This window comes from Juglans regia, chromosome 11 (genome assembly GCF_001411555.2).
Source record: "Juglans regia cultivar Chandler chromosome 11, Walnut 2.0, whole genome shotgun sequence".
NCBI lineage: Eukaryota > Viridiplantae > Streptophyta > Magnoliopsida > Fagales > Juglandaceae > Juglans > Juglans regia.
In genome coordinates this window covers 15,797,463-15,810,343 of record NC_049911.1, presented here as the reverse complement: position 1 = coordinate 15,810,343, position 12,881 = coordinate 15,797,463, and the positions used below count along the sequence as shown (strand labels likewise).

The 12,881-nt window shown below is 38.0% G+C and overlaps 1 protein-coding gene across 1 annotated transcript; it reads left to right on the top strand.

The window, feature by feature from the left end:
* The first annotated feature begins 10,358 nt into the window (after positions 1 to 10,358).
* On the top strand, positions 10,359 to 12,664 carry LOC108995791 (putative F-box protein PP2-B12). Its single transcript, XM_018971421.2, has 3 exons — positions 10,359 to 10,799; positions 11,648 to 11,766; positions 11,852 to 12,664. The coding sequence occupies exons 1-3, from the start codon at positions 10,509 to 10,511 to the stop codon at positions 12,333 to 12,335; spliced, it is 894 nt and encodes a 297-aa protein (XP_018826966.1). The 5' UTR covers positions 10,359 to 10,508; the 3' UTR covers positions 12,336 to 12,664.
* Positions 12,665 to 12,881: the final 217 nt, after the last annotated feature.

The window sequence follows — 12,881 nt, the reverse complement described above, 5'->3', positions numbered from 1 at the left end:
TGCTCAATCCCCTCAGCTTGACTGCAGCCTTTGGGCTTGCAAAATTCAAGAGGAATATTTACTAAGCTCAAGGAAGACATGGCGGTCAGTAGGTGAGTCATCACACATGTTTCCTAAAGAATTTTCTGGCTCTCAGTTGCTGCCCAGTGACCAGCCAAAATACTAGAAGTCTTTTACTTCCTCTAGGAGTATTTCCTCAATCCACATGGATGATAAGAGGAAAAAGGGCCTTTGCTTCCACTGCGATAAAAAGTGGAACCCGTTACACAAGTGTAAACAGCCTAAAGTCTATATGATCCAAGCTATGGAAGGGAATGATGACAAGGAGGGAGAAATTTTTTATGATTCGACTGAGACTGTAGACAATCAGAAGCTGGAAGATAAAGTTGGACCTGAAATTTCCATTCATGCCATTACGAGGGCTCCTCATTCAAATACCATGAGGTTGGAAGGGCGGGTTAATGGAGTTTCTGTGGTGGTCTTAGTAGACTCTGGTAGCACTCATAATTTTTTGGATCCGTCCATAGTAAAGAGAGCTCGGTTAGTGGTGGAGGACTCTACCAAGCTACAAGTTCGCTTGGCCAATGGGGAGTTGATTCAAAGTGGTGGTTGTTGTACTAATTTAGGGTTGTGCATTCAAGGTACTAAGTTTTCTACCTCTTTTTTTATGCTAACTCTTGGAGGGTATGACTTAGTATTGGGGGTCCAATGGCTCCGGACATTGGGCACCATTATGTGGAATCTTTCTAACTTGTCTATGAAGTTCACTTTTAAGAACAAACCTGTGTGTTTATGGGGCTTATCTATGACACCCTTTTCCTTTGAGGGGAGTAATAAGGTCTTGCAAGCTGTTGTATGCACTGGTAGAGGGCTTTTATTACAGCTGTTGGGGCAAGATAGTGGGATTCCGCAGGGGCACATTGACCCAAATATTGCCAAATTACTGAACTAGTTTGTTGAGATCTTTGCCTAAGGGTCTTCCTCCTAAGAGGGCTCATGACCATAGAATTACATTACAAGAAGGGGCAGCACCTACGCAGCCCTATCGCTACCCTCATTACCAAAAGTCAGAAATCGAAAATATTGTGAGGGACCAACTGCAATCCTGGGTTATTATGCCTAGCACAAACCCTTTTTCTTCACCGGTCTTATTAGTCCGTAAAGTGGATGGTAGTTGGAGATTCTGTGTCGACTATAGGGCACTCAACAACATGACGGTAAAAGATAAATTTCCAATACCAGTCATAGATGAACTCCTCGATGAACTGAATGGGGCCATGATTTTCTCAAAGCTGGACTTACGATCTGGTTACCACCAGATAAGAGTTGTTCCTGAAGATACGGTAAAGACAGCTTTTTGTACCCATGAAGGACATTACGAATTCTTAGTAATGCCCTTTGGATTAACTAACTCCCCAGCTATTTTTCAAGGGTTAATGAACGAAGTGTTTAGGCCCTTTTTACGGAAGTTCTTCTTAGTTTTCTTTGACGATATACTCGTCTATAGCAACAGCTGGGTTGCACATTTGAGCCATTTACAGCAAGTATTGCAGGTACTTAGAGACCATCAGCTTTATGCCAAAATGTCTAAATGCAGCTTTGGACTTTTGGAGGTTAATTATTTGGGCCATGTGGTGTCAGGCCAAGGGGTGCAGGCTGCTTATTCTAAGGTCCAATCTATGCTCAAGTGGCTACTGCCTACCAGCCTTAAATCCTTGCTAGGATTCATTGGGTTAACGGGTTATTACCGCCAGTTCATCAGGCACTATGGGGCCATTGCAGCCCCTCTTACGGCCCTTTTGCAGAAAAATTGTTTCAAGTGGACAGATGAAGCAACACGGGCTTTTCAGGCCCTTAAATCTGCAATTGCACACCCACCAGTTTTATGCTTACTGGATTTTTCTAAGACTTTCACAATTGAGTGTGACGCAAGTGGCATTGGCATAGGGGCTGTTTTGATACAAGAGGGACACGCGATTGCATTTATGAGTAAAGCTTTGAAGGGTAAGGCACTCATGTTATCTACTTATGAATGAGAATTGTTGGCTTTGGTCTCAGCTGTTCAAAGGTGGCGACCTTACTTGTTGGGTCAGTCCTTTATTATTAAAACTAACCAGCAAGCTCTCAAGTATTTGCTTAAGCAGAAAGTAGGGACGGTGGCACAACAAAAATGGATAACCAAGCTTCTAGGCTACAACTTCTCTATACAGTACAAATTGGGAAAAGAAAATAAAGTGGCTGACGCACTGTCTTGGAAGTTTGAAACTAAAGGAATTGAGGACGAGTATTTAGCTCTAATAACTTTTCCTACTCTCAGCTGGATTGAGGAATTAAAAGCTTCCTATTCCTCTTCCTTAGAGATAAGTGAAATCCTCCAAAAGTTGCAAACAGGCGCTGAAGTGCCTTAGGGTTATTCTCTTGAACAGGGCTTACTTGTAAAGAAAGGGCGGCTTGTTATTGTACCACAGTCTCATTTCAAATAGAAGGTGCTGGAATATATCCATTCGGATCCCCAAGCTAGGCATAATGGTTATTTGAAGACATATCAGCATGTAAAAAGGGATTTCTTTTGGCACGGCATGAAACGAGACATAAAACAAAAGGTGCAGGAATGCCTAATTTGCCAGACTACTAAGGGGGAAACAGTGCTACCTCCTGGACTCTTACAGCCCCTCTCCATACCAACTCAAGCCTGGACAGATATTTCCCTTGATTTTGTTGAAGGATTGCCCCGATCCCAAAAGTTTGATGTTATCTTTGTTGTGGTGGATTGTTATACAAAATATGGTCATTTCATTCCATTGACCCACCCTTATACAGTAGTGCAGTAGTATCACAAGCATTCTTAGATGGAGTTTTCAAACTCCATGGGTTTCCTAAAACAATAGTCTCAAACAGGGACTCAGTGTTTCCAAGCTCTTTCTGGAAACATCTCTTCTCACTACAGGGATCATCCTTACACTACAGCTCTACCTACCACCCGCAATCAGATGGTCAGACAGAGTCACTCAACAAATGTCTTGAGGGCTATTTACATGCTTACACTGGACTCAAACCCAAATAATGGAGTAAATGGTTGAGCTTAGTAGAATGGAGTTATAATAGCTCTTACCATACGAGCTCCAAGATGTCCCCTTTCGAAGCTCTTTACGGGTATCCCCCCTCCCCCCCACCCCCGAATCTGATGGCGTATGTTTCGGGGACATCCTCCACTGATGTCGTGGACCACCTGTTGAAATCAAGAGAGCAAATCAGGAACTTGTTGAAAGAAAATTTGGAATGGGCTCAAAACCGCATGAAGTTGTACGCTAATAGGAAGAGGACAGAGAGATCATTTGTGGAAGGGGATTGGGTGTTTTTATGCCTACAACATTACCATAAAAAATCAGTGGCGATGCGCCATAACACAAAGCTCTCTCCAAAATTTTATGGGCCTTTCCAGGTCCTTCAGAAGATCGGCACGGTCGCCTACCGGCTAGCTCTCCCATCTACAGCAAGAGTGCACCTAGTGTTCCACGTCTCCTGTCACAAGAAAAAAATTGGGGACCAGATCCAAGCTATTCCGACACTTCCTCCAGTGGACAAAGATGGGTCTTTTCTTCCTGAACCTGAATCAATTGTGGATCGTCGTCTGAGTCGCCAAGGTCACAAGGCCATTACCGAGGTTCTCGTCAAATGGGTGGGAGCTCCGTCGGAGGATAATAACTGGGAGAAGTTATGGAAGCTATAGGAGCTTTACCCAGACCTCGTGGGCAAGGTTTTCTAATGGGGGGAGAGTGTTATAGACCGCAAGGAAGATGATGGGAAGACAAAGACTTCGTTTATTTCCCTTTTATGTTATGATATGCGTTTAATCCTTTTCATGTAGTTTCCATAACTGTGCGTTTTATCTAGTCTAATGCTGTGCATTTTAATGGGTGTAATGTGTCAGAGTCAGTTGGATTTATTAGAGGATATATTGAGTCTAAGAGGAAGAAGTGAGTATCTCTGACATTTTGGAATTATTTGGAATCTGTATGGAGGTTGGGAGGCCCTTGAAGCACTCCCGTGGCCAGTGGAATTTACTGCACTTTCTCATTTCCATTTCATCGAACAGCTTATCTACACTATCCCATTCACAATGCAATGCACCATTTCTACTTGATTAAGCTTCCTGTTGACATCCATTTTACATTCCTGTTCCATTACGCTCATCTCATATATTCCAAATCCCAAATTTACGTTAAGATACATTGAGATTCATAACACATTTCCTAACAACACCCACATCAAATACAATTGGGATGGTCAAACTTTTAAGGCTACATCACTTACAGAGTTTCAACTTCTTGAAAAATGATGAAACTACATATTTGGGGTAGGGCTTCATAGTAAGGCATGTTGGAATGTTCTCAAGTTGTTCTATCCACAGCTTGTGAGTTATGCCAGCAGTTGTTAGCTTTTCTAACAAGTTCAATATCTGTGGTTCACCTTTCGGCCTCGAGGTTCACGATCTGTTCCAAAAGGGGTCACGGTGTCAAGGCATTAAGGAGAGATGGGGTAGTCGAGGTTCTCGGTGGCCGTTGAAAGAGAGGAACAAGGGGTGGGTAGGGGCTTTATAGTCGATGGTAGAAAGGGTGAGGAGAGGGTGTCGAGGGCAGGAGAGGACTGATGGGTAGGGATTTCCTTTCGCGTGTGTGTGTCGCGCTCCTACGGTTAGTCTCATGGGTGGCCTACATGTCAAGACATCATTGAAGGGTGTTATTTGGCCTGTAACACTCCTTCCTGCTAGAAGATTTTTTTTTTCTCTCTCTGTCTCTCTAGAATACGCAAGAGCTCTACCAAAATAAGTTTGTGTGTTCTTGATAGTGTAATTAATGCCCAGAAGGAATTTAACATATATAGGAGGAGGATTTTTGGAAGGAGTAGGCTATGAGGGCAAAGCTTATACCAAACCCCTAGTCATTCACATGCCATACGAGTTTAGAATGGAAATATGTTCTTGACATAGTCTCTCTTGTTCAAGAACACTAAGTTCTTTAACACTTCTAAGAGAGAATATTTGTTGATGATCTCTAAATATACTGATCCATATATAAAAGGTTGACGTTTCCACATGATATATTCGACGATATATGGATGTATAGGGATATGGAAGAACGTACTTGGGTTGATATTTTCACCTAAAACTTGTCAAAGTACTAGTAGAGAATTGCATAAAGTTTCAATAAGCTTCCATCCAAACATATATATATGTGGTATAGAACTGGATAAATTAATTAGTTTCAACGGAGCATAGACCAAGCTAGGTACGAATATTATCGCAATTACTCCAAAATGAAGGATAACATTATAATTTTAAGAAAGAAAATATCAATTGTAGAGATTTAGCGTAAAGTCTATAAAAGTCATTTTAGCTAGGTTAGAAACTAATATACAAGCTAGCTAGCTAGCTAGGTAGGTGTGTATATATATATATATATATATATATATATATATATAATTGCGCGCAGAAGAGGTTATGTATGAGGTAGACGGGGCGTTTTGGAAGGGAATTAGTCATCTTTCACGAAATATTTGTTAATCTATGCAATGTAAGCAAATAATAAATAAATACGTGCTTATAAATGAAATGCAGGACCCCGGGCTAAGTGGCTGCGATACACTTGGCAACACACAATGCATGGTCAAGTAAATATGAAATAAAGAGGGATAGAATAGTAGATCCCCAACAACTAGGAGTATAAACATACCTCCTCAAAAGGGATTAACGTTCAATAGTAGATCCCTAACACTGTGGCCTTTAAATGCCCGTTTGGAAAGTAAAATGATATGAGAATTTTGTGAATAGTAGTAAGATAACTTGTGAATAATAATGAGATAATTTAAATTGAGTATTTTTTTGGTTTTAAAAAATGAGAGAAAAAAATTGAATAAAAAATATTATAGAGTTAAAATATTGTTAGAATATAGTTTTATAATATTATTTTTGTTTGGAGATTTGAAAAAATTGAATTATTTTTTATTCTTTATTTGAAAGTTTGAGAAAGTTGTAATGATTATTTTTAAAAAATTGTAATGATTAGTTTAAAAATATTTCTATTTAAATTATATTTGGGAAGGATATGAGATGAAAATTTTGAGATGAGATATATTTCCAAACAAGCACAAGCACGTAAACTAGCTAGGACTAACACATTAACGGTACTACAATTGATCTTGAAAATTTAACACAAACCCAAACATGAATAACCTCAGCCTAAGACCCTCAATTTTATTTCTCACTAAGATCTTTCATAAAAAAGTCATAAACAACACCAAACCCTAAATTTACACACAATGTTTCCTATTCTATCAACCATTCATAATATCAACGTGGACGATAATTCATAAAGTTGTGCACCGTTTCCACCATGAATTCAGTTGACCCCAAACATATATATAAATATATATATATATATATATATATATATATATATTAGTTTCCTTCTCCATTTTCATCGTCAATTTTAATATATATGCTAGTTTTCTAGAAAGCTTATGGCTTAAAGCAAAAGTCATGAACAAATGAGATTCTAGAGCTTAGAATATTCTTACCACCCTTTTGAAGGAAATGAGTAGCTTTAAAGCTAAGTGGATTTCCGAGTAGAATTTATGTTTGAGGGTATTGGGATGCGATGGGTTTGGATGCAAGGAAAGCTCAAGAAAATGCAAAAAGATTTTGTAAATTCCAGTACTCCTTGTCGGTTCATCAGGAGATCAGAGTGATCGTGGAATGAGAAAAAAATATAATAAATAAATTTTTTAGACTAGGGGTTCGGCCAGCCCTCCACTCAGACCATTTGATTTGGGTCCAGCTGACAAGACTAGCCTGCCACGTGACAAAAATGGCCGCCACATGGTAATTAATTTTTTAATAAATAAATATTAAATTACAAAATTTTGTCTACAATTTAAATAATTAATTGAAATAAAATAAAAATTAAGAATTGAATAAAATATTATTATTTTGATAATTAAAAAAATTAAATTATTTATTATATTTAATGTAAAATTTTAATAAAATTATAATAATAAGATGAGATGAGATGAAATATTTTTATTATTCAAATAAATATGTGACCCACATCGACATATAAATAAAACTAGATGTGTGATCCACACCAACATATAAATAAAACTTTTTTATTATAATATATGCAGAAAGTCCGAAACTAATTAAAGGTGTAAATGCAAGTCTTCTAGGTCCCCCAAAGTAATTCGCAATTTCAATATGAAAGCCGTTCTTACCAACTTTCCTTACCAAATTCAGCTAACAGCAACCTTTCTCAATAGCTTGGCTAAAATTCAACTTTAACTAAATTTAGCTGACAAGATATTTAAAACATTCTCACATTAAATTAGTCACGTCTATATAAATTTAGACATTAACTATAGCAATTGACCAAATATGTGGGTGTACAGTAAGTTAGCAAAACACTATAATATTTATTTTTCATTCCTCTTACTAAATATGTAGATATTTTTTGTAATTAAGAAATTTGGTTCTATTTATTATTATTAAATATAAAATATGATAAAAACAAATACATTATTTAATATTAATTATTAATTTAATTAGAATATAATTATTATTAACATTTAATTGGTAGAACTACAAAATGTGATAAAAATAAATTTAATAAAAATTATTAAATTAATAATATTTTATTATTATATAGAGAGTAAATGAATAATTCAATGTGGAGATTGAATTTAAATGAAATAGACAAATGAAAATTCATGTGATATTAGCTAAATTTTGAAGATGCATTTGGCCAAGTCAATGATGATACTCTTAAATATTAGAACTTACAATTTCATTCTTAATCTAAATTTCAAACTATACTCTTAAAATGTTGTAATAGTTTGAGTTGATTAATACGATAGAAACTTTTAAAAACTGATTCTCAAGGAAATAAGTGGAGGAAAGAAAATCACCCAACACAATTGGAGAATATTTTTTTTAATCATATTCATATTTGGAAAATTGTTAAATAGTTTCATAGTACAAACGATATACTATTCTTATCCTATATTTGAATGTCATATTATTAAAATTATTTATGTATGAAAATCCTAATTTTTAATGATATGATCTCCCACACATTCTTCTTGCCTTGCTAATCCTACATTCAAAGGAGAAAAAAATGATTTTTTTTCTATACTAACTCATGTTTGTGAAATAGATTGCAAGAATTTTCTCATTCTACGCAATTATAAAAGATTTAGACCCATTTGGATAGTGAAAGTATCTCATCTCATATAATCACATCATTACAATTTTTTTAAATTTTTACATAAAATATAATAAACAATTCAACTTTTTCAAATTTTAAAATAATAACATTAAAAAATAATATTCTAATAATATTTTATTCAACTTTCATCTAAAACTATCTTATCTCATCTCACTATCCAAACATCACTTACTCGGTGGAATTTATAATAAGTTTTGCAACATGTGTTGTTGGACAACTATTTTTAACATTTATTTACTTGCGCCATTACTAGTTGGTTGATTTATCAAAGCCGCTTCTAAGCGGTCGGGCCAATTTTCAGTTAATAACAACCTTCCACTAACATCATGCCACTTCAGAAATTAGACCAAAGTCACCCTACACTCGTTCACATGTGATAGAAAAAGGCAAAGAGAAAAAAAGGTTGGAACTAAGGAGAAGCTTCATGTTTCAATTCACACCGACTGTTGTTTCACGCCGACCAGACTTCCACCGCCAGCATCGACCTCCACCAATCCACTACCACTATTACGACGCCAAGTATTGCCCACCATCTTTGTCGTTCACTCACCCAAGCCAATTCCACCCCACGAGTCCATTGTCCATGACTTCTTTTGGAACTGTCTCTCATGTTTTGATAAACACCCAACCCACCTAGATAATTAAATTGAGATGTGATTGTGATATGCTAAAATCATGTTCTTATTAGTCTGAGTTCAATTGATTTACACCATTTGGAATCTTGAGAAAGCTGGTTTTCAGAATCCAAGTCATGAGGGACGAGAGATAGATGTCATAGGAAAAAATTGATTTACCCAAAACAGATTTACACTAGTCGGGCAAACAAACCCAAATGCAAAGATACAGAGAATGACAAAAAAATATCAACATTTTTTAACAAACCCAAATGCAAAAATTTTGAAACAAACCCAGGCGAAATCTCAAATATACACCGCACGTCGTAAGTCAAGCATCTCTCTCTATTCATCCCTCTTTCGCTTTTCTTTGCAACTTTGTCACTCAGATAAGTTTTCCCATAGATTTGCTCAGAGTCCAATCACTCTTGCTGAAAAGCTTTTAGATCTGCTTCATGACTCAACTGCATGTTGCATGCTTCGCTTTTCTATCTGCTCTACTCTTTCGTGAAAAAATCCAGTTCCCCTCTCTCAGCCATAATTCCTCAACTATTAATGAGGATGGCAATGAGTTGGTCATTTTGGAACTAAAAGGTGAATTGGAGGTGGAATGAGACCGAATCGGAAAACTCCACTTGAGATTTAGCCTGAAACCAAAACCCATTGTATTTATTGAAACAAAAATGGCAGAGAAACTTGGTCCATTAATTCTGGATGGAGTTCATCACGCTACAGGGTTGCAACAAAATGTGGATGCGTTGGTGGTGTCACTCTCGACCACCGGATCTTCATCTATAACTACAAGTTGAAAATCAGGGAAGGGGTGTCTGGACAGGGACTCGACGGTGACTTGGCGTGGCTTAATAACCCATTTGCAGAATCACTAGGAGAACAAAGATGTGGAAATTGTAATCTCGTTTGAGAAATACTGTGAGTGGGCGACAAAACTTGGTGGGTGCGATGGCATTGTCTGGCTGTGGTGACGACGGAGTTGGTTTCGTGCAGCACCGTTCAAGGGAAGGGGCTGCAAAGGAGAGGGGGGTTGTGTCTCTTTTGCCGTTGGGTTGATAATCCCATGTAGTGCTGGTTCACACTAACTGTGGTGGAAGGCCTAAGTATCTAAAAACTATTAGCATGCTGATATATGACGATCTTTAACCAGATCAGCTTTAAGGAATTCTCTTAATCTATTACTTTTTAACCAATGAAAAACGATAAACTATAAACTAGTTGTAACTTTTTTTTTTATCATTATTCTTATCCAATTTCAATCAATATTATGTATGTTAATTAAATAAATGAAAACAAAGAAGAGGTGCGCGAGCGATTTGGCATCCTAATGTCACGTGGCCTCCATCCTTCGAGCTCGTGGACCACGTATTAATTAACCAAAAAAAAACAGCGAAGATAGTAGATACTATCTACTTTATGGCTAGGATTCTTCGAACTATCCCGATCCAATGGTTCCGAACCCTTAACTGCTAAGTTTCCCTCGTTTCCATCTGCGCGCTCTCCTCCCTCCCTCTCTCTCTATATATGCATAACGCCAATAGAGAGACATAGGGAACAGAGAATCCGGACTCTACAGCCATTTTGGTTTTGGATTCTGATCGAGATGGCAACAGCAGAGACTGAGGCGGTGGGCTTGTTAGACGTTTTACCCGAAGGTTGCGTAGCCAACGTGCTGTCGTTCACCAGTCCTCCGGATGCCTGCCGATCGTCATGCGTTTCCACCACTTTCAGGTCGGCCGCCGATTCTGACGCCGTCTGGGACCGGTTCCTCCCATCCGAGTGCCAGAGTATAATCTCCAGCTCTGCAGATTCTTCTTCACTGCTTTTCTCTTCCAAGAAAGAGCTATATCTCCGCCTCTGCGACCACCCTCTCCTCATCGACGACGGCAAAAAGGTATATGATTACACTGCCCCCAGCGCAACCTAGTTTCTTATCGTTTTAAATCTAAAGTTTCTTCTCTATAGATATCGTCGATATGTTGTCAGATGGTTATTTTATTTAGATTTATAAGCGTATTTCATATTTTTGTGAATTGTTTCGATTTGTTAAGGTAAAACGTTTTGTATTCTTCATCTGTGAACTTTAAATTTTGCGTGGCCGCTTTTCGAGACTGCATTTGAAGCTACAAATTATGGCGTACAATCGTTGAAAATCATCATCTAGCGACTACTTGGATTTTATTATAAAATTATAAAATATGATTATAATCAATTTTTCCTCATTGCAAATTGGGTATTTTTCGTCTTCTTCTGGTTTATTTTTGTTATATCATCGTCCATAAAGCAGAGCACACTTTCCAATAGGCGTTTTACTCTTTCTGTCCAAAATTAGCACATTGCATGCATATTACTGCATGCATATTACAACTAACCTTTGGGTAATTGGAGGGTGAAATATCTCACTTCTGATGGTTATGATTGCAAAGTGTATAAGAACCGTTGTTGAAGGATTGATAGTATACTCTTCCCATCACAGAAAAGTTTAAAACACCTCCATTTAGTTTGGCCTACCGAGCTAACAGTAATTTGTCATGTGATTTGAGTCTTTGCTAATGTACGGTGAATGCTATGCGTGAATGCTTTGCTTAATGGGAGCAGTTGGTACCGTGTTGTATGTATATAGGCTTATCAGCATGGAAGCAGCCGCTATGAATAGATGTTTCAGTAAATGAAACTCCTTTTGGACATAACCTTTTTGTGTTATAATTACCAATCTGATTGTGTAATTGCTGTTTAACTCAGAGCTTTTTCTTGGAGAAAAGGAGTGGGAAGAAATGTTTCATGCTATCCCCAAAGGAGCTCGTGATTGTCTGGATTGATACTCCTAGGTATTGGAAATGGACTTCTTTACCTGACGCCAGGTCTCTCTCATCACCCCTTTCTTTTTCCCTGATATTCTCAACGATTTCTGTGGTTTTTTCTGATTTCATCTGCATGCACAAACAGGTTCCCAGAGGTGGCTGAGCTAATCAGCGTGTGTTGGCTGGAAATCCGCGGCATGATCAGTACTTGTATGCTATCCCCAGCCACATTATATGCAACTTACCTTGTGTTCAAGACAACTACAGATTCATATGGATTCAATTATCAACCTGTTGAGGTTGCTGTTGGACTTGTTGGAGCCGAGTTTCATAAGCGGACGGTCTATTTGGATACAGAAAGAGGACGAAGCCCGATTGTGCGAAGGCGGGGAATTGGCATTTTTAACCGTGCCCGCTTTTTGGGGTTTCCAGCACCACGGCCCCAAGAAATCGACGATGCCCAGTGTCCAAAGGAGAGAGGTGATGGCTGGTTGGAGATCGGGTTGGGTGAGTTCTTCAATGGAGAAGAAAATGGGGAGTTGGAAATGAATGTTATGGAGTTGAATGGTCACTGGAAGGGTGGTCTAATTGTCCAAGGGATTGAGATCAGGGCAAAAGAGAGTACATAAATGAATGCTCTGTTTTTCAAAGCTTGTCCTTGGCGTTTTAATTTGCAATTGATATCAAGTATTTCCTGTTACTTTCGTGTTTCTTTTCTTTCCCCCCACCAAAGCCCCGTTAGGCGGTCTGATTAGTATGCACAACTGTTCCGGAATATACGTTATCAAAATGTGTTGATTCGATTCCACTAATTGAGAAATGCCAAAACTTGTAAAGGAAAAATATGTCCGCCAATGAGTTTTCATTATACGGTGATCTACAGATATTTCCATGGACGTTTCATGGCTTGTTGCCGGGTTATCCTCAAATTCGAGTGCCTGTTTCTTGGTTTGCTGTAGTGCAATTGTCTAGCTTCTCGTTTCTGCGTGCCTCACTTCACATTGTCTCTCTCGCTCTCTTCTAATGCACAAAGTATATCGAATGGAAAAAGGGAAAGCTCTAAGCTCTATATACAATCTTCCAACTCCATGGCCATGTTTCATACTAGAAGTTTCAGATTATTCCGTTAAGATTTAAGGCTCGTTTGGATAGTGAGATATGTGATGAGATAAGAT

What these genes read in the sequence shown, in the direction of transcription:
- LOC108995791 (XM_018971421.2), top strand. Translation starts at nt 10,509, where the DNA reads ATGGCAACAGCAGAGACTGAGGCGGTGGGCTTGTTAGACGTTTTACCC. An exon ending in TCATCGACGACGGCAAAAAG is followed by an intron (nt 10,800 to 11,647) that starts GTATATGATTAC and finishes TGTTTAACTCAG; the next exon opens with AGCTTTTTCTTGGAGAAAAG. An exon ending in ACTTCTTTACCTGACGCCAG is followed by an intron (nt 11,767 to 11,851) that starts GTCTCTCTCATC and finishes ATGCACAAACAG; the next exon opens with GTTCCCAGAGGTGGCTGAGC.